Source organism: Oncorhynchus mykiss, unplaced genomic scaffold (assembly GCF_013265735.2).
Source record: "Oncorhynchus mykiss isolate Arlee unplaced genomic scaffold, USDA_OmykA_1.1 un_scaffold_164, whole genome shotgun sequence".
In the NCBI taxonomy this organism is placed as follows: domain Eukaryota; kingdom Metazoa; phylum Chordata; class Actinopteri; order Salmoniformes; family Salmonidae; genus Oncorhynchus; species Oncorhynchus mykiss.
The window spans coordinates 383443-407872 of record NW_023493668.1 but is presented as its reverse complement, the minus strand read 5'-3'; the positions used below and the strand labels follow the sequence as shown (position 1 = coordinate 407872).

Here is a 24430-nt window from a genome sequence, read left to right as displayed (position 1 = left end):
AATCTTACCCCTAACCCTACCTCTAACCCCTAACCTCTAACCCCTAACCTCTAACTCCTAACCCTACCTCTAACCTCTAACCTCTAACCCCTAACCTCTAACCCCTAATCCTACCCCTACCTCTAACCCCTGACCTCTAACCCCTACCCCTAACCCTACCTCTAACCCCTGACCTCTAACCCCTAACCTCTAACCCCTACCCCTACCTCTAACCCCTAACCTCTAACCCCTACCCCTAACCCTACCTCTAACCCCTGACCTCTAACCCCTAATCTTACCCCTAACCCTACCTCTAACCCCTGACCTCTAACCTCTAACCCCTAACCTCTAACCCCTACCCCTAACCCTACCTCTAACCCCTGACCTCTAACCCCTAACCTCTAACCCCTACTCCTAACCCTACCTCTAACCCCTAACCTCTAACCCCTACCCCTAACCCTACCTCTAACCCCTGACCTCTAACCCCTAACCTCTAACCCCTAACCTCTAACCCCTAACCTCTAACCCCTACCCCTAACCCTACCCCTAACCCTACCTCTAACCCCTAACCTCTAACCCCTACCCCTAACCCTACCTCTAACCCCTGACCTCTAACCCCTAACCTCTAACCCCTAACCCTAATATACATTATTTTACCAGAAAACATAGTGTACTACTTCCTCTAGTACACTAAGGACCAGGGAAGCGTTGACAACATAGTGTCCTACTTCCTCTAGTACACTAAGGACCAGGGTAAGAATTGACAACACAGTGTCCTACTTCCTTTAGTACACTAAGGACCAGGGAAGAGTTGACAACACAGTGCACTACTTCCTCTAGTACACTAAGGATCAGGGAAGAGTTGACAACATAGTGTCCTACTTCCTCTAGTACACTAAGGACCAGGGAAGAGTTGACAACACAGTGCACTACTTCCTCTATTACACTAAGGACCAGTAAAGAGTTGACAACATAGTGTCCTACTTCCTCTAGTACACTAAGGATCAGGGAAGAGTTGACAACATAGTACACTACTTCCTCTAGTACACTAAGGACCAAGGAAGAGTTGACAACATAGTGTCCTACTTCCTCTAGTACACTAAGGACCAGGGAAGAGTTGACAACATAGTGTCCTACTTCCTCTATTACACTAAGGACCAGTAAAGAGTTGACAACATAGTGTCCTACTTCCTCTAGTACACTAAGGATCAGGGAAGAGTTGACAACATAGTACACTACTTCCTCTAGTACACTAAGGACCAAGGAAGAGTTGACAACATAGTGTCCTACTTCCTCTAGTACACTAAGGACCAGGGAAGAGTTGACACCATAGTGTCCTACTTCCTCTCTAAGGACCAGTGAAGAGTTGACAACATAGTGTCCTACTTCCTCTAGTACACTAAGGATCAGGGAAGAGTTGACAACATAGTACACTACTTCCTCTAGTACACTAAGGACCAGGGAAGAGTTGACAACATAGTGTCCTACTTCCTCTAGTACACTAAGGACCAGGGAAGAGTTGACAACATAGTGTCCTACTTCCTCTCTAAGGACCAGGGAAGAGTTGACAACATAGTGCCCTACTTCCTCTAGTACACTAAAGACCAGTGAAGAGTTGACAACATAGTGTCCTACTTCCTCTAGTACACTAAGGATCAGGGAAGAGTTGACAACATAGTACACTACTTCCTCTAGTACACTAAGGATCAGGGAAGAGTTGACAACATAGTACACTACTTCCTCTAGTACACTAAGGACCAGGGAAGAGTTGACAACATGGTGTCCTACTTCCTCTAGTACACTAAGGACCAGGGAAGAGTTGACAACATAGTGTCCTACTTCCTCTAGTACACTAAGGACCAGGGAAGATTTGACAACATAGTGTCCTACTTCCTCTCTAAGGACCAGGGAAGAGTTGACAACATAGTGCCCTACTTCCTCTCTAAGGACCAGGGAAGAGTTGACAACATAGTGCCCTACTTCCTCTCTAAGGACCAGGGAAGAGTTGACAACATAGTGTCCTACTTCCTCTCTAAGGACCAGGGGAAGAGTTGACAACATAGTGCCCTACTTCCTCTCTAAGGACCAGGGAAGAGTTGACAACATAGTGTCCTACTTCCTCTCTAAGGACCAGGGGAAGAGTTGACAACATAGTGCCCTACTTCCTCTCTAAGGACCAGGGAAGAGTTGACAACATAGTGCCCTACTTCCTCTCTAAGGACCAGGGAAGAGTTGACAACATAGTGTCCTACTTCCTCTCTAAGGACCAGGGGAAGAGTTGACAACATAGTGCCCTACTTCCTCTCTAAGGACCAGGGAAGAGTTGACAACATAGTGCCCTACTTCCTCTCTAAGGACCAGGGAAGAGTTGACAACATAGTGTCCTACTTCCTCTAGTACACTAAGGACCAGGGGAAGAGTTGACAACATAGTGTCCTACTTCCTCTCTAAGGACCAGTGAAGAGTTGACAACATAGTGTCCTACTTCCTCTCTAAGGACCAGGGAAGAGTTGACAACATAGTGTCCTACGTCCTCTCTAAGGACCAGGGAAAAGTTGACAACATAGTGCACTACTTCCTCTCTAATGACCAGGGAAGAGTTGACAACATAGTGCACTACTTCCTCTAGTATACTAAGGACCAGGGAAGAGTTGACAACATAGTGCCCTACTTCCTCTCTAAGGACCAGGGGAAAAGTTGACAACATAGTGCCCTACTTCCTCTCTAAGGACCAGGGAAGAGTTGACAACATAGTGTCCTACTTCCTCTCTAAGGACCAGGGGAAGAGTTGACAACATAGTGCCCTACTTCCTCTCTAAGGACCAGGGAAGAGTTGACAACATAGTGCCCTACTTCCTCTCTAAGGACCAGGGAAGAGTTGACAACATAGTGTCCTACTTCCTCTAGTACACTAAGGACCAGGGGAAGAGTTGACAACATAGTGTCCTACTTCCTCTCTAAGGACCAGGGAAGAGTTGACAACATAGTGTCCTACTTCCTCTCTAAGGACCAGGGAAGAGTTGACAACATAGTGTCCTACTTCCTCTCTAAGGACCAGGGAAAAGTTGACAACATAGTGCACTACTTCCTCTCTAATGACCAGGGAAGAGTTGACAACATAGTGCACTACTTCCTCTAGTATACTAAGGACCAGGGAAGAGTTGACAACATAGTGCCCTACTTCCTCTCTAAGGACCAGGGGAAAAGTTGACAACATAGTGCCCTACTTCCTCTCTAAGGACCAGGGAAGAGTTGACAACATAGTGTCCTACTTCCTCTCTAAGGACCAGGGAAGAGTTGACAACATAGTGCACTACTTCCTCTAGTATACTAAGGACCAGGGAAGAGTTGACAACATAGTGCCCTACTTCCTCTCTAAGGACCAGGGGAAAAGTTGACAACATAGTGCCCTACTTCCTCTCTAAGGACCAGGGAAGAGTTGACAACATAGCGTCCTACTTCCTCCAGTACACTAAGGACCAGGGAAGAGTTGACAACATAGTACACTACTTCCTCTCTAAGGACCAGGGAAGAGTTGACAACATAGTGTCCTACTTCCTCTAGTACACTAAGGACCAGGGAAGAGTTGACAACATAGTGTCCTACTTCCTCTAGTATATCCTCCTGTACACCCTGTCCTCTCTAACCATCCTCCTGTACCCCAACCCTGTCCTCTCTAACCATCCTCCTGTACCCCAACCCTGTCCTCTCTAACCATCCCCCTGTACCCCAACCCTGTCCTCTCTAACCATCCCCCTGTACCCCAACCCTGTCCTCTCTAACCATCCTCCTGTACCCCAACCCTGTCCTCTCTAACCATCCCCCTGTACCCCAACCCTGTCCTCTCTAACCATCCCCCTGTACCCCAACCCTGTCCTCTCTAACCATCCCCCTGTACCCCAACCCTGTCCTCTCTAACCATCCTCCTGTATCCCAACCCTGTCCTCTCTAACCATCCTCCTGTACCCCAACCCTGTCCTCTCTAACCATCCCCCTGTACCCCAACCCTGTCCTCTCTAACCATCCCCCTGTACCCCAACCCTGTCCTCTCTAACCATCCCCCTGTACCCCAACCCTGTCCTCTCTAACCATCCCCCTGTACCCCAACCCTGTCCTCTCTAACCATCCCCCTGTACCCCAACCCTGTCCTCTCTAACCATCCTCCTGTACCCCAACCCTGTCCTCTCTAACCATCCTCCTGTACCCCAACCCTGTCCTCTCTAACCATCCTCCTGTTCCCCAGCCCTGTGTGACCTCAGTGGGCATCTCAGTACAGCCAGCACCGATGACGACCTCTTACTCCTGGCCTGTGACCAGCCCCAGCCTGGCCTCTCCTCCTCCATGCAGCCTCTGGCCCCTCTACAGACCACAGCAGCCTCTGGTGGTCCCTGGGGGTTTGGAGGTGTGCAGCCCAGCAGCCTCTCACATCTCTCTCTCCCTGGGAGCCTCACACATCTCTCTCTCCCTGGGAGCCTCACACATCTCTCTCTCTCCCTGGGAGCCTCACACATCTCTCTCTCTCCCTGGGAGCCTCACACATCTCTCTCTCTCCCTGGGAGCCTCACACATCTCTTTCTCCCTGGGAGCCTCACAGGGAGAGAGATATGTTTTCTACTGGGATCATACCAGACCCTGATGTATATTATTCAGAGGTGTTTTCTACTAGCTACATACCAGACCCTGATGTATATTATTCAGAGGTGTTTTCTACTAGTTACATACCAGACCCTGATGTATATTATTCAGAGGTGTTTTCTACTAGTTACATACCAGACCCTGATGTATATTATTCAGAGGTGTTTTCTACTAGCTACATACCAGACCCTGATGTATATTATACTAGTTACATACCAGACCCTGATGTATATTATTCAGAGGTGTTTTCTACTAGTTACATTCCAGACCCTGATGTATATTATTCAGAGGTGTTTTCTACTGGGATCATACCAGACCCTGATGTATATTATTCAGAGGTGTTTTCTACTAGTTACATACCAGACCCTGATGTATATTATTCAGAGGTGTTTTCTACTAGTTACATACCAGACCCTGATGTATATTATTCAGAGGTGTTTTCTACTAGTTACATACCAGACCCTGATGTATATTATTCAGAGGTGTTTTCTACTAGTTACATACCAGACCCTGATGTATATTATTCAGAGGTGTTTTCTACTGGGATCATACCAGACCCTGATGTATATTATACTAGTTACATACCAGACCCTGATGTATATTATACTAGTTACATACCAGACCCTGATGTATATTATTCAGAGGTGTTTTCTACTAGCTACATACCAGACCCTGATGTATATTATTCAGAGGTGTTTTCTACTAGTTACATACCAGACCCTGATGTATATTATTCAGAGGTGTTTTCTACTAGCTACATACCAGACCCTGATGTATATTATTCAGAGGTGTTTTCTACTAGTTACATACCAGACCCTGATGTATATTATTCAGAGGTGTTTTCTACTAGTTACATACCAGACCCTGATGTATATTATTCAGAGGTGTTTTCTACTAGTTACATACCAGACCCTGATGTATATTATTCAGAGGTGTTTTCTACTAGCTACATACCAGACCCTGATGTATATTATTCAGAGGTGTTTTCTACTAGTTACATACCAGACCCTGATGTATATTATTCAGAGGTGTTTTCTACTAGCTACATACCAGACCCTGATGTATATTATTCAGAGGTGTTTTCTACTAGTTACATACCAGACCCTGATGTATATTATTCAGAGGTGTTTTCTACTAGTTACATACCAGACCCTGATGTATATTATTCAGAGGTGTTTTCTACTAGTTACATACCAGACCCTGATGTATATTATTCAGAGGTGTTTTCTACTAGTTACATACCAGACCCTGATGTATATTATTCAGAGGTGTTTTCTACTAGTTACATACCAGACCCTGATGTATATTATTCAGAGGTGTTTTCTACTAGTTACATACCAGACCCTGATGTATATTATTCAGAGATGTTTTCTACTAGCTACATACCAGACCCTGATGTATATTATTCAGAGGTGTTTTCTACTAGTTACATACCAGACCCTGATGTATATTATTCAGAGGTGTTTTCTACTAGTTACATACCAGACCCTGATGTATATTATTCAGAGGTGTTTTCTACTAGCTACATACCAGACCCTGATGTATATTATTCAGAGGTGTTTTCTACTAGCTACATACCAGACCCTGATGTATATTATTCAGAGGTGTTTTCTACTAGCTACATACCAGACCCTGATGTATATTATTCAGAGGTGTTTTCTACTAGCTACATACCAGACCCTGATGTATATTATTCAGAGGTGTTTTCTACTAGCTACATACCAGACCCTGATGTATATTATTCAGAGGTGTTTTCTACTGGGATCATACCAGACCCTGATGTATATTATTCAGAGGTGTTTTCTACTGGGATCATACCAGACCCTGATGTATATTATTCAGAGGTGTTTTCTACTAGCTACATACCAGACCCTGATGTATATTATTCAGAGGTGTTTTCTACTAGTTACATACCAGACCCTGATGTATATTATTCAGAGGTGTTTTCTACTAGTTACATACCAGACCCTGATGTATATTATTCAGAGGTGTTTTCTACTAGCTACATACCAGACCCTGATGTATATTATTCAGAGGTGTTTTCTACTAGTTACATACCAGACCCTGATGTATATTATTCAGAGGTGTTTTCTACTAGTTACATACCAGACCCTGATGTATATTATTCAGAGGTGTTTTCTACTAGTTACATACCAGACCCTGATGTATATTATTCAGAGGTGTTTTCTACTAGTTACATACCAGACCCTGATGTATATTATTCAGAGGTGTTTTCTACTAGTTACATACCAGACCCTGATGTATATTATTCAGAGGTGTTTTCTACTGGGATCATACCAGACCCTGATGTATATTATTCAGAGGTGTTTTCTACTAGTTACATACCAGACCCTGATGTATATTATTCAGAGGTGTTTTCTACTAGCTACATACCAGACCCTGATGTATATTATTCAGAGGTGTTTTCTACTGGGATAATACCAGACCCTGATGTATATTATACTAGTTACATACCAGACCCTGATGTATATTATTCAGAGGTGTTTTCTACTGGGATCATACCAGACCCTGATGTATATTATTCAGAGGTGTTTTCTACTAGCTACATACCAGACCCTGATGTTTATTATTCAGAGGTGTTTTCTACTAGCTACATACCAGACCCTGATGTATATTATTCAGAGGTGTTTTCTACTAGCTACATACCAGACCCTGATGTATATTATTCAGAGGTGTTTTCTACTGGGATCATACCAGACCCTGATGTATATTATTCAGAGGTGTTTTCTACTAGTTACATACCAGACCCTGATGTATATTATACTAGTTACATACCAGACCCTGATGTATATTATTCAGAGGTGTTTTCTACTAGTTACATACCAGACCCTGATGTATATTATTCAGAGGTGTTTTCTACTAGTTACATACCAGACCCTGATGTATATTATTCAGAGGTGTTTTCTACTGGGATCATACCAGACCCTGATGTATATTATTCAGAGGTGTTTTCTACTAGTTACATACCAGACCCTGATGTATATTATACTAGTTACATACCAGACCCTGATGTATATTATTCAGAGGTGTTTTCTACTAGTTACATACCAGACCCTGATGTATATTATTCAGAGGTGTTTTCTACTGGGATCATACCAGACCCTGATGTATATTATTCAGAGGTGTTTTCTACTAGTTACATACCAGACCCTGATGTATATTATTCAGAGGTGTTTTCTACTAGTTACATACCAGACCCTGATGTATATTATTCAGAGGTGTTTTCTACTAGTTACATACCAGACCCTGATGTATATTATTCAGAGGTGTTTTCTACTAGTTACATACCAGACCCTGATGTATATTATTCAGAGGTGTTTTCTACTAGTTACATACCAGACCCTGATGTATATTATTCAGAGGTGTTTTCTACTAGTTACATACCAGACCCTGATGTATATTATACTAGTTACATACCAGACCCTGATGTATATTATTCAGAGGTGTTTTCTACTAGTTACATACCAGACCCTGATGTATATTATTCAGAGGTGTTTTCTACTAGCTACATACCAGACCCTGATGTATATTATTCAGAGGTGTTTTCTACTAGCTACATACCAGACCCTGATGTATATTATTCAGAGGTGTTTTCTACTAGTTACATACCAGACCCTGATGTATATTATTCAGAGGTGTTTTCTACTAGTTACATACCAGACCCTGATGTATATTATTCAGAGGTGTTTTCTACTAGTTACATACCAGACCCTGATGTATATTATTCAGAGGTGTTTTCTACTAGTTACATACCAGACCCTGATGTATATTATTCAGAGGTGTTTTCTACTAGTTACATACCAGACCCTGATGTATATTATTCAGAGGTGTTTTCTACTAGCTACATACCAGACCCTGATGTATATTATTCAGAGGTGTTTTCTACTAGTTACATACCAGACCCTGATGTATATTATTCAGAGGTGTTTTCTACTAGTTACATACCAGACCCTGATGTATATTATTCAGAGGTGTTTTCTACTAGTTACATACCAGACCCTGATGTATATTATTCAGAGGTGTTTTCTACTGGGATCATACCAGACCCTGATGTATATTATTCAGAGGTGTTTTCTACTAGCTACATACCAGACCCTGATGTATATTATTCAGAGGTGTTTTCTACTAGTTACATACCAGACCCTGATGTATATTATTCAGAGGTGTTTTCTACTGGGATCATACCAGACCCTGATGTATATTATTCAGAGGTGTTTTCTACTAGTTACATACCAGACCCTGATGTATATTATTCAGAGGTGTTTTCTACTAGCTACATACCAGACCCTGATGTATATTATTCAGAGGTGTTTTCTACTAGTTACATACCAGACCCTGATGTATATTGTTCAGAGGTGTTTTCTACTAGCTACATACCAGACCCTGATGTATATTATTCAGAGGTGTTTTCTACTAGTTACATACCAGACCCTGATGTATATTATACTAGTTACATACCAGACCCTGATGTATATTATACTAGTTACATACCAGACCCTGATGTATATTATTCAGAGGTGTTTTCTACTAGTTACATACCAGACCCTGATGTATATTATTCAGAGGTGTTTTCTACTAGTTACATACCAGACCCTGATGTATATTATTCAGAGGTGTTTTCTACTAGCTACATACCAGACCCTGATGTATATTATTCAGAGGTGTTTTCTACTAGTTACATACCAGACCCTGATGTATATTATTCAGAGGTGTTTTCTACTAGCTACATACCAGACCCTGATGTATATTATACTAGTTACATACCAGACCCTGATGTACATTATTCAGAGGTGTTTTCTACTAGTTACATACCAGACCCTGATGTATATTATTCAGAGGTGTTTTCTACTAGCTACATACCAGACCCTGATGTATATTATTCAGAGGTGTTTTCTACTAGTTACATACCAGACCCTGATGTATATTATTCAGAGGTGTTTTCTACTAGTTACATACCAGACCCTGATGTATATTATTCAGAGGTGTTTTCTACTAGTTACATACCAGACCCTGATGTATATTATACTAGTTACATACCAGACCCTGATGTATATTATTCAGAGGTGTTTTCTACTAGCTACATACCAGACCCTGATGTATATTATTCAGAGGTGTTTTCTACTAGTTACATACCAGACCCTGATGTATATTATTCAGAGGTGTTTTCTACTAGTTACATACCAGACCCTGATGTATATTATTCAGAGGTGTTTTCTACTAGTTACATACCAGACCCTGATGTATATTATTCAGAGGTGTTTTCTACTAGTTACATACCAGACCCTGATGTATATTATTCAGAGGTGTTTTCTACTAGTTACATACCAGACCCTGATGTATATTATTCAGAGGTGTTTTCTACTAGTTACATACCAGACCCTGATGTATATTATTCAGAGGTGTTTTCTACTAGCTACATACCAGACCCTGATGTATATTATTCAGAGGTGTTTTCTACTAGTTACATACCAGACCCTGATGTATATTATTCAGAGGTGTTTTCTACTAGTTACATACCAGACCCTGATGTATATTATTCAGAGGTGTTTTCTACTAGCTACATACCAGACCCTGATGTATATTATTCAGAGGTGTTTTCTACTAGCTACATACCAGACCCTGATGTATATTATTCAGAGGTGTTTTCTACTAGCTACATACCAGACCCTGATGTATATTATTCAGAGGTGTTTTCTACTAGTTACATACCAGACCCTGATGTATATTATTCAGAGGTGTTTTCTACTAGCTACATACCAGACCCTGATGTATATTATTCAGAGGTGTTTTCTACTAGTTACATTCCAGACCCTGATGTATATTATTCAGAGGTGTTTTCTACTAGTTACATACCAGACCCTGATGTATATTATTCAGAGGTGTTTTCTACTAGTTACATACCAGACCCTGATGTATATTATTCAGAGGTGTTTTCTACTAGTTACATACCAGACCCTGATGTATATTATTCAGAGGTGTTTTCTACTAGCTACATACCAGACCCTGATGTATATTATTCAGAGGTGTTTTCTACTAGTTACATACCAGACCCTGATGTATATTATTCAGAGGTGTTTTCTACTAGTTACATACCAGACCCTGATGTATATTATTCAGAGGTGTTTTCTACTAGTTACATACCAGACCCTGATGTATATTATTCAGAGGTGTTTTCTACTAGTTACATACCAGACCCTGATGTATATTATTCAGAGGTGTTTTCTACTAGCTACATACCAGACCCTGATGTATATTATACTAGTTACATACCAGACCCTGATGTATATTATTCAGAGGTGTTTTCTACTAGTTACATACCAGACCCTGATGTATATTATTCAGAGGTGTTTTCTACTGGGATCATACCAGACCCTGATGTATATTATTCAGAGGTGTTTTCTACTAGCTACATACCAGACCCTGATGTATATTATTCAGAGGTGTTTTCTACTAGCTACATACCAGACCCTGATGTATATTATTCAGAGGTGTTTTCTACTAGTTACATACCAGACCCTGATGTATATTATTCAGAGGTGTTTTCTACTAGTTACATACCAGACCCTGATGTATATTATTCAGAGGTGTTTTCTACTAGCTACATACCAGACCCTGATGTATATTATTCAGAGGTGTTTTCTACTGGGATCATACCAGACCCTGATGTATATTATTCAGAGGTGTTTTCTACTAGTTACATACCAGACCCTGATGTATATTATTCAGAGGTGTTTTCTACTAGTTACATACCAGACCCTGATGTATATTATTCAGAGGTGTTTTCTACTAGTTACATACCAGACCCTGATGTATATTATTCAGAGGTGTTTTCTACTAGCTACATACCAGACCCTGATGTATATTATTCAGAGGTGTTTTCTACTGGGATCATACCAGACCCTGATGTATATTATTCAGAGGTGTTTTCTACTAGTTACATACCAGACCCTGATGTATATTATTCAGAGGTGTTTTCTACTAGTTACATACCAGACCCTGATGTATATTATTCAGAGGTGTTTTCTACTAGTTACATACCAGACCCTGATGTATATTATTCAGAGGTGTTTTCTACTAGCTACATACCAGACCCTGATGTATATTATTCAGAGGTGTTTTCTACTAGCTACATACCAGACCCTGATGTATATTATTCAGAGGTGTTTTCTACTAGCTACATACCAGACCCTGATGTATATTATTCAGAGGTGTTTTCTACTAGCTACATACCAGACCCTGATGTATATTATTCAGAGGTGTTTTCTACTAGCTACATACCAGACCCTGATGTATATTATTCAGAGGTGTTTTCTACTAGCTACATACCAGACCCTGATGTATATTATTCAGAGGTGTTTTCTACTAGCTACATACCAGACCCTGATGTATATTATTCAGAGGTGTTTTCTACTAGTTACATACCAGACCCTGATGTTTATTATTCAGAGGTGTTTTCTACTGGGATCATACCAGACCCTGATGTATATTATTCAGAGGTGTTTTCTACTAGTTACATACCAGACCCTGATGTATATTATTCAGAGGTGTTTTCTACTAGTTACATACCAGACCCTGATGTATATTATTCAGAGGTGTTTTCTACTAGTTACATACCAGACCCTGATGTATATTATACTAGTTACATACCAGACCCTGATGTATATTATTCAGAGGTGTTTTCTACTAGCTACATACCAGACCCTGATGTATATTATTCAGAGGTGTTTTCTACTAGTTACATACCAGACCCTGATGTATATTATTCAGATGTGTTTTCTACTAGCTACATACCAGACCCTGATGTATATTATTCAGAGGTGTTTTCTACTAGTTACATACCAGACCCTGATGTATATTATTCAGAGGTGTTTTCTACTAGTTACATACCAGACCCTGATGTATATTATTCAGAGGTGTTTTCTACTAGTTACATACCAGACCCTGATGTATATTATTCAGAGGTGTTTTCTACTAGTTACATACCAGACCCTGATGTATATTATTCAGAGGTGTTTTCTACTAGTTACATACCAGACCCTGATGTTTATTATTCAGAGGTGTTTTCTACTAGTTACATACCAGACCCTGATGTATATTATTCAGAGGTGTTTTCTACTGGGATAATACCAGACCCTGATGTATATTATTCAGAGGTGTTTTCTACTAGCTACATACCAGACCCTGATGTATATTATTCAGAGGTGTTTTCTACTAGCTACATACCAGACCCTGATGTATATTATTCAGAGGTGTTTTCTACTAGTTACATACCAGACCCTGATGTATATTATTCAGAGGTGTTTTCTACTGGGATCATACCAGACCCTGATGTATATTATTCAGAGGTGTTTTCTACTAGTTACATACCAGACCCTGATGTATATTATTCAGAGGTGTTTTCTACTAGCTACATACCAGACCCTGATGTTTATTATTCAGAGGTGTTTTCTACTAGTTACATACCAGACCCTGATGTTTATTATTCAGAGGTGTTTTCTACTAGTTACATACCAGACCCTGATGTATATTATTCAGAGGTGTTTTCTACTAGCTACATACCAGACCCTGATGTATATTATTCAGAGGTGTTTTCTACTAGCTACATACCAGACCCTGATGTATATTATTCAGAGGTGTTTTCTACTAGCTACATACCAGACCCTGATGTATATTATTCAGAGGTGTTTTCTACTAGTTACATACCAGACCCTGATGTATATTATTCAGAGGTGTTTTCTACTAGTTACATACCAGACCCTGATGTATATTATTCAGAGGTGTTTTCTACTAGCTACATACCAGACCCTGATGTATATTATTCAGAGGTGTTTTCTACTAGTTACATACCAGACCCTGATGTATATTATTCAGAGGTGTTTTCTACTAGTTACATACCAGACCCTGATGTATATTATTCAGAGGTGTTTTCTACTAGTTACATACCAGACCCTGATGTATATTATTCAGAGGTGTTTTCTACTAGTTACATACCAGACCCTGATGTATATTATTCAGAGGTGTTTTCTACTAGTTACATACCAGACCCTGATGTATATTATTCAGAGGTGTTTTCTACTAGTTACATACCAGACCCTGATGTATATTATTCAGAGGTGTTTTCTACTAGTTACATACCAGACCCTGATGTATATTATTCAGAGGTGTTTTCTACTAGTTACATACCAGACCCTGATGTATATTATTCAGAGGTGTTTTCTACTAGTTACATACCAGACCCTGATGTATATTATTCAGAGGTGTTTTCTACTAGCTACATACCAGACCCTGATGTATATTATTCAGAGGTGTTTTCTACTAGTTACATACCAGACCCTGATGTATATTATTCAGAGGTGTTTTCTACTGGGATCATACCAGACCCTGATGTATATTATTCAGAGGTGTTTTCTACTAGTTACATACCAGACCCTGATGTATATTATTCAGAGGTGTTTTCTACTAGTTACATACCAGACCCTGATGTATATTATTCAGAGGTGTTTTCTACTAGCTACATACCAGACCCTGATGTATATTATTCAGAGGTGTTTTCTACTAGCTACATACCAGACCCTGATGTATATTATTCAGAGGTGTTTTCTACTAGCTACATACCAGACCCTGATGTATATTATTCAGAGGTGTTTTCTACTAGCTACATACCAGACCCTGATGTATATTATTCAGAGGTGTTTTCTACTAGCTACATACCAGACCCTGATGTATATTATTCAGAGGTGTTTTCTACTAGCTACATACCAGACCCTGATGTATATTATTCAGAGGTGTTTTCTACTAGCTACATACCAGACCCTGATGTATATTATTCAGAGGTGTTTTCTACTAGTTACATACCAGACCCTGATGTATATTATTCAGAGGTGTTTTCTACTAGTTACATACCAGACCCTGATGTATATTATTCAGAGGTGTTTTCTACTGGGATCATACCAGACCCTGATGTATATTATTCAGAGGTGTTTTCTACTAGTTACATACCAGACCCTGATGTATATTATTCAGAGGTGTTTTCTACTAGTTACATACCAGACCCTGATGTATATTATTCAGAGGTGTTTTCTACTAGTTACATACCAGACCCTGATGTATATTATACTAGTTACATACCAGACCCTGATGTATATTATTCAGAGGTGTTTTCTACTAGCTACATACCAGACCCTGATGTATATTATTCAGAGGTGTTTTCTACTAGTTACATACCAGACCCTGATGTATATTATTCAGAGGTGTTTTCTACTAGTTACATACCAGACCCTGATGTATATTATTCAGAGGTGTTTTCTACTAGTTACATACCAGACCCTGATGTATATTATTCAGAGGTGTTTTCTACTAGTTACATACCAGACCCTGATGTATATTATTCAGAGGTGTTTTCTACTAGCTACATACCAGACCCTGATGTATATTATTCAGAGGTGTTTTCTACTAGCTACATACCAGACCCTGATGTATATTATTCAGAGGTGTTTTCTACTAGTTACATACCAGACCCTGATGTATATTATTCAGAGATGTTTTCTACTAGTTACATACCAGACCCTGATGTATATTATTCAGAGGTGTTTTCTACTAGCTACATACCAGACCCTGATGTATATTATTCAGAGGTGTTTTCTACTAGTTACATACCAGACCCTGATGTATATTATTCAGAGGTGTTTTCTACTAGTTACATACCAGACCCTGATGTATATTATTCAGAGGTGTTTTCTACTAGCTACATACCAGACCCTGATGTATATTATTCAGAGGTGTTTTCTACTAGCTACATACCAGACCCTGATGTATATTATTCAGAGGTGTTTTCTACTAGCTACATACCAGACCCTGATGTATATTATTCAGAGGTGTTTTCTACTAGTTACATACCAGACCCTGATGTTTATTATTCAGAGGTGTTTTCTACTGGGATCATACCAGACCCTGATGTATATTATTCAGAGGTGTTTTCTACTAGCTACATACCAGACCCTGATGTTTATTATTCAGAGGTGTTTTCTACTGGGATCATACCAGACCCTGATGTATATTATTCAGAGGTGTTTTCTACTAGCTACATACCAGACCCTGATGTATATTATTCAGAGGTGTTTTCTACTAGTTACATACCAGACCCTGATATATATTATTCAGAGGTGTTTTCTACTAGTTACATACCAGACCCTGATATATATTATTCAGAGGTGTTTTCTACTAGTTACATACCAGACCCTGATGTATATTATTCAGAGGTGTTTTCTACTAGTTACATACCAGACCCTGATGTATATTATTCAGAGGTGTTTTCTACTAGCTACATACCAGACCCTGATGTATATTATTCAGAGGTGTTTTCTACTAGTTACATACCAGACCCTGATGTATATTATTCAGAGGTGTTTTCTACTAGTTACATACCAGACCCTGATGTTTATTATTCAGAGGTGTTTTCTACTGGGATCATACCAGACCCTGATGTATATTATTCAGAGGTGTTTTCTACTAGCTACATACCAGACCCTGATGTATATTATTCAGAGGTGTTTTCTACTAGTTACATACCAGACCCTGATGTATATTATACTAGTTACATACCAGACCCTGATGTATATTATTCAGAGGTGTTTTCTACTGGGATCATACCAGACCCTGATGTATATTATACTAGTTACATACCAGACCCTGATGTATATTATACTAGCTACATACCAGACCCTGATGTATATTATTCAGAGGTGTTTTCTACTAGTTACATACCAGACCCTGATGTATATTATACTAGCTACATACCAGACCCTGATGTATATTATACTAGTTACATACCAGACCCTGATGTATATTATTCAGAGGTGTTTTCTACTGGGATCATACCAGACCCTGATGTATATTATACTAGCTACATACCAGACCCTGATGTATATTATTCAGAGGTGTTTTCTACTAGTTACATACCAGACCCTGATGTATATTATACTAGTTACATACCAGACCCTGATGTATATTATTCAGAGGTGTTTTCTACTAGCTACATACCAGACCCTGATGTATATTATTCAGAGGTGTTTTCTACTAGTTACATACCAGACCCTGATGTATATTATTCAGAGGTGTTTTCTACTAGTTACATACCAGACCCTGATGTATATTATTCAGAGGTGTTTTCTACTAGTTACATACCAGACCCTGATGTATATTATTCAGAGGTGTTTTCTACTAGTTACATACCAGACCCTGATGTATATTATTCAGAGGTGTTTTCTACTAGTTACATACCAGACCCTGATGTATATTATTCAGAGGTGTTTTCTACTAGTTACATACCAGACCCTGATGTATATTATTCAGAGGTGTTTTCTACTAGTTACATACCAGACCCTGATGTATATTATTCAGAGGTGTTTTCTACTAGTTACATACCAGACCCTGATGTATATTATTCAGAGGTGTTTTCTACTAGTTACATACCAGACCCTGATGTATATTATTCAGAGGTGTTTTCTACTAGCTACATACCAGACCCTGATGTATATTATTCAGAGGTGTTTTCTACTAGCTACATACCAGACCCTGATGTATATTATTCAGAGGTGTTTTCTACTAGCTACATACCAGACCCTGATGTATATTATTCAGAGGTGTTTTCTACTGGGATCATACCAGACCCTGATGTATATTATTCAGAGGTGTTTTCTACTAGCTACATACCAGACCCTGATGTATATTATTCAGAGGTGTTTTCTACTAGTTACATACCAGACCCTGATGTATATTATTCAGAGGTGTTTTCTACTAGTTACATACCAGACCCTGATGTATATTATTCAGAGGTGTTTTCTACTGGGATCATACCAGACCCTGATGTATATTATTCAGAGGTGTTTTCTACTAGTTACATACCAGACCCTGATGTATATTATTCAGAGGTGTTTTCTACTAGTTACATACCAGACCCTGATGTATATTATTCAGAGGTGTTTTCTACTAGCTACATACCAGACCCTGATGTTTATTATTCAGAGGTGTTTTCTACTAGCTACATACCAGACCCTGATGTATATTATTCAGAGGTGTTTTCTACTAGCTACATACCAGACCCTGATGTATATTATTCAGAGGTGTTTTCTACTAGCTACATACCAGACCCTGATGTATATTATTCAGAGGTGTTTTCTACTGGGATCATACCAGACCCTGATGTATATTATTCAGAGGTGTTTTCTACTAGCTACATACCAGACCCTGATGTATATTATTCAGAGGTGTTTTCTACTAGCTACATACCAGACCCTGATGTATATTATTCAGAGGTGTTTTCTACTAGTTACATACCAGACCCTGATGTTTATTATTCAGAGGTGTTTTCTACTGGGATCATACCAGACCCTGATGTATATTATTCAGAGGTGTTTTCTACTAGCTACATACCAGACCCTGATGTTTATTATTCAGAGGTGTTTTCTACTGGGATCATACCAGACCCTGATGTATATTATTCAGAGGTGTTTTCTACTAGCTACATACCAGACCCTGATGTTTATTATTCAGAGGTGTTTTCTACTGGGATCATACCAGACCCTGATGTATATTATTCAGAGGTGTTTTCTACTAGTTACATACCAGACCCTGATATATATTATTCAGAGGTGTTTTCTACTAGTTACATACCAGACCCTGATATATATTATTCAGAGGTGTTTTCTACTAGTTACATACCAGACCCTGATGTATATTATTCAGAGGTGTTTTCTACTAGTTACATACCAGACCCTGATGTATATTATTCAGAGGTGTTTTCTACTAGCTACATACCAGACCCTGATGTATATTATTCAGAGGTGTTTTCTACTAGTTACATACCAGACCCTGATGTATATTATTCAGAGGTGTTTTCTACTAGTTACATACCAGACCCTGATGTTTATTATTCAGAGGTGTTTTCTACTGGGATCATACCAGACCCTGATGTATATTATTCAGAGGTGTTTTCTACTAGCTACATACCAGACCCTGATGTATATTATTCAGAGGTGTTTTCTACTAGTTACATACCAGACCCTGATGTATATTATTCAGAGGTGTTTTCTACTAGTTACATACCAGACCCTGATGTATATTATTCAGAGGTGTTTTCTACTAGTTACATACCAGACCCTGATGTATATTATTCAGAGGTGTTTTCTACTAGTTACATACCAGACCCTGATGTATATTATTCAGAGGTGTTTTCTACTGGGATCATACCAGACCCTGATGTATATTATTCAGAGGTGTTTTCTACTAGTTACATACCAGACCCTGATGTATATTATTCAGAGGTGTTTTCTACTAGCTACATACCAGACCCTGATGTATATTATTCAGAGGTGTTTTCTACTAGTTACATACCAGACCCTGATGTATATTATTCAGAGGTGTTTTCTACTAGTTACATACCAGACCCTGATGTATATTATTCAGAGGTGTTTTCTACTAGTTACATACCAGACCCTGATGTATATTATTCAGAGGTGTTTTCTACTAGTTACATACCAGACCCTGATGTATATTATTCAGAGGTGTTTTCTACTAGTTACATACCAGACCCTGATGTATATTATTCAGAGGTGTTTTCTACTAGTTACATACCAGACCCTGATGTATATTATTCAGAGGTGTTTTCTACTAGTTACATACCAGACCCTGATGTATATTATTCAGAGGTGTTTTCTACTAGCTACATACCAGACCCTGATGTATATTATTCAGAGGTGTTTTCTACTAGTTACATACCAGACCCTGATGTATATTATTCAGAGGTGTTTTCTACTAGTTACATACCAGACCCTGATGTATATTATTCAGAGGTGTTTTCTACTGGGATCATACCAGACCCTGATGTATATTATACTAGTTACATACCAGACCCTGATGTATATTATACTAGCTACATACCAGACCCTGATGTATATTATTCAGAGGTGTTTTCTACTAGTTACATACCAGACCCTGATGTATATTATACTAGCTACATACCAGACCCTGATGTATATTATACTAGTTACATACCAGACCCTGATGTATATTATTCAGAGGTGTTTTCTACTGGGATCATACCAGACCCTGATGTATATTATACTAGCTACATACCAGACCCTGATGTATATTATTCAGAGGTGTTTTCTACTAGTTACATACCAGACCCTGATGTATATTATACTAGTTACATACCAGACCCTGATGTATATTATTCAGAGGTGTTTTCTACTAGCTACATACCAGACCCTGATGTATATTATTCAGAGGTGTTTTCTACTAGTTACATACCAGACCCTGATGTATATTATTCAGAGGTGTTTTCTACTAGTTACATACCAGACCCTGATGTATATTATTCAGAGGTGTTTTCTACTAGTTACATACCAGACCCTGATGTATATTATTCAGAGGTGTTTTCTACTAGTTACATACCAGACCCTGATGTATATTATTCAGAGGTGTTTTCTACTAGTTACATACCAGACCCTGATGTATATTATTCAGAGGTGTTTTCTACTGGGATCATACCAGACCCTGATGTATATTATTCAGAGGTGTTTTCTACTAGTTACATACCAGACCCTGATGTATATTATTCAGAGGTGTTTTCTACTAGTTACATACCAGACCCTGATGTATATTATTCAGAGGTGTTTTCTACTAGCTACATACCAGACCCTGATGTATATTATTCAGAGGTGTTTTCTACTAGTTACATACCAGACCCTGATGTATATTATTCAGAGGTGTTTTCTACTAGTTACATACCAGACCCTGATGTATATTATTCAGAGGTGTTTTCTACTAGCTACATACCAGACCCTGATGTATATTATTCAGAGGTGTTTTCTACTAGTTACATACCAGACCCTGATGTATATTATTCAGAGGTGTTTTCTACTAGCTACATACCAGACCCTGATGTATATTATTCAGAGGTGTTTTCTACTAGCTACATACCAGACCCTGATGTATATTATTCAGAGGTGTTTTCTACTGGGATCATACCAGACCCTGATGTATATTATTCAGAGGTGTTTTCTACTAGCTACATACCAGACCCTGATGTATATTATTCAGAGGTGTTTTCTACTAGTTACATACCAGACCCTGATGTATATTATTCAGAGGTGTTTTCTACTAGTTACATACCAGACCCTGATGTATATTATTCAGAGGTGTTTTCTACTAGTTACATACCAGACCCTGATGTATATTATTCAGAGGTGTTTTCTACTGGGATCATACCAGACCCTGATGTATATTATTCAGAGGTGTTTTCTACTAGTTACATACCAGACCCTGATGTATATTATTCAGAGGTGTTTTCTACTAGCTACATACCAGACCCTGATGTTTATTATTCAGAGGTGTTTTCTACTAGCTACATACCAGACCCTGATGTATATTATTCAGAGGTGTTTTCTACTAGCTACATACCAGACCCTGATGTATATTATTCAGAGGTGTTTTCTACTAGCTACATACCAGACCCTGATGTATATTATTCAGAGGTGTTTTCTACTGGGATCATACCAGACCCTGATGTATATTATTCAGAGGTGTTTTCTACTAGTTACATACCAGACCCTGATGTATATTATACTAGTTACATACCAGACCCTGATGTATATTATTCAGAGGTGTTTTCTACTAGTTACATACCAGACCCTGATGTATATTATTCAGAGGTGTTTTCTACTAGTTACATACCAGACCCTGATGTATATTATTCAGAGGTGTTTTCTACTAGTTACATACCAGACCCTGATGTATATTATTCAGAGGTGTTTTCTACTGGGATCATACCAGACCCTGATGTATATTATTCAGAGGTGTTTTCTACTAGCTACATACCAGACCCTGATGTATATTATTCAGAGGTGTTTTCTACTAGTTACATACCAGACCCTGATGTATATTATTCAGAGGTGTTTTCTACTAGCTACATACCAGACCCTGATGTATATTATTCAGAGGTGTTTTCTACTAGTTACATACCAGACCCTGATGTATATTATTCAGAGGTGTTTTCTACTAGTTACATACCAGACCCTGATGTATATTATTCAGAGGTGTTTTCTACTAGTTACATACCAGACCCTGATGTATATTATTCAGAGGTGTTTTCTACTAGTTACATACCAGACCCTGATGTATATTATTCAGAGGTGTTTTCTACTGGGATCATACCAGACCCTGATGTATATTATTCAGAGGTGTTTTCTACTAGTTACATACCAGACCCTGATGTATATTATACTAGTTACATACCAGACCCTGATGTATATTATACTAGTTACATACCAGACCCTGATGTATATTATTCAGAGGTGTTTTCTACTAGTTACATACCAGACCCTGATGTATATTATTCAGAGGTGTTTTCTACTAGTTACATACCAGACCCTGATGTATATTATTCAGAGGTGTTTTCTACTAGCTACATACCAGACCCTGATGTATATTATTCAGAGGTGTTTTCTACTAGTTACATACCAGACCCTGATGTATATTATTCAGAGGTGTTTTCTACTAGCTACATACCAGACCCTGATGTATATTATACTAGTTACATACCAGACCCTGATGTATATTATTCAGAGGTGTTTTCTACTGGGATCATACCAGACCCTGATGTATATTATTCAGAGGTGTTTTCTACTAGTTACATACCAGACCCTGATGTATATTATACTAGTTACATACCAGACCCTGATGTATATTATACTAGTTACATACCAGACCCTGATGTATATTATTCAGAGGTGTTTTCTACTAGTTACATACCAGACCCTGATGTATATTATTCAGAGGTGTTTTCTACTAGTTACATACCAGACCCTGATGTATATTATTCAGAGGTGTTTTCTACTAGCTACATACCAGACCCTGATGTATATTATTCAGAGGTGTTTTCTACTAGTTACATACCAGACCCTGATGTATATTATTCAGAGGTGTTTTCTACTAGCTACATACCAGACCCTGATGTATATTATACTAGTTACATACCAGACCCTGATGTACATTATTCAGAGGTGTTTTCTACTAGTTACATACCAGACCCTGATGTATATTATTCAGAGGTGTTTTCTACTAGCTACATACCAGACCCTGATGTATATTATTCAGAGGTGTTTTCTACTAGTTACATACCAGACCCTGATGTATATTATTCAGAGGTGTTTTCTACTAGTTACATACCAGACCCTGATGTATATTATTCAGAGGTGTTTTCTACTAGTTACATACCAGACCCTGATGTATATTATACTAGTTACATACCAGACCCTGATGTATATTATTCAGAGGTGTTTTCTACTAGCTACATACCAGACCCTGATGTATATTATTCAGAGGTGTTTTCTACTAGTTACATACCAGACCCTGATGTATATTATTCAGAGGTGTTTTCTACTGGGATCATACCAGACCCTGATGTATATTATTCAGAGGTGTTTTCTACTGGGATCATACCAGACCCTGATGTATATTATTCAGAGGTGTTTTCTACTAGTTACATACCAGACCCTGATGTATATTATTCAGAGGTGTTTTCTACTAGCTACATACCAGACCCTGATGTATATTATTCAGAGGTGTTTTCTACTAGTTACATTCCAGACCCTGATGTATATTATTCAGAGGTGTTTTCTACTAGTTACATACCAGACCCTGATGTATATTATTCAGAGGTGTTTTCTACTAGTTACATACCAGACCCTGATGTATATTATTCAGAGGTGTTTTCTACTAGTTACATACCAGACCCTGATGTATATTATTCAGAGGTGTTTTCTACTAGCTACATACCAGACCCTGATGTATATTATTCAGAGGTGTTTTCTACTAGTTACATACCAGACCCTGATGTATATTATTCAGAGATGTTTTCTACTAGTTACATACCAGACCCTGATGTATATTATTCAGAGGTGTTTTCTACTAGTTACATACCAGACCCTGATGTATATTATTCAGAGGTGTTTTCTACTAGCTACATACCAGACCCTGATGTATATTATTCAGAGGTGTTTTCTACTAGTTACATACCAGACCCTGATGTATATTATTCAGAGGTGTTTTCTACTAGCTACATACCAGACCCTGATGTATATTATTCAGAGGTGTTTTCTACTGGGATCATACCAGACCCTGATGTATATTATTCAGAGGTGTTTTCTACTAGCTACATACCAGACCCTGATGTATATTATTCAGAGGTGTTTTCTACTAGCTACATACCAGACCCTGATGTATATTATTCAGAGGTGTTTTCTACTAGTTACATACCAGACCCTGATGTATATTATTCAGAGGTGTTTTCTACTAGCTACATACCAGACCCTGATGTATATTATTCAGAGGTGTTTTCTACTGGGATCATACCAGACCCTGATGTATATTATTCAGAGGTGTTTTCTACTAGTTACATACCAGACCCTGATGTATATTATTCAGAGGTGTTTTCTACTAGTTACATACCAGACCCTGATGTATATTATTCAGAGGTGTTTTCTACTAGTTACATACCAGACCCTGATGTATATTATTCAGAGGTGTTTTCTACTAGTTACATACCAGACCCTGATGTATATTATTCAGAGGTGTTTTCTACTGGGATCATACCAGACCCTGATGTATATTATTCAGAGGTGTTTTCTACTGGGATCATACCAGACCCTGATGTATATTATTCAGAGGTGTTTTCTACTAGTTACATACCAGACCCTGATGTATATTATTCAGAGGTGTTTTCTACTAGTTACAT

General features: G+C 38.8%; 1 protein-coding gene across 8 annotated transcripts in view; it reads left to right on the top strand.

Annotated features, from left to right (window-relative positions):
* LOC110523102 (islet cell autoantigen 1-like protein) overlaps positions 1-24430 on the top strand; it is a 114106-nt gene that overhangs the window by 48769 nt on the left and 40907 nt on the right. For 6 of the 8 annotated variants that reach the window (XM_036972477.1, XM_036972476.1, XM_036972472.1 and 3 more), the window contains one exon: positions 4223-4381. The exons of the other annotated variants lie outside the window; for them this stretch is intronic. In XM_036972477.1, coding sequence (XP_036828372.1) covers positions 4223-4381 — 159 coding nt within the window. The remainder of the gene's footprint in view (positions 1-4222; positions 4382-24430) is intronic. 8 annotated transcript variants of the gene reach the window in all.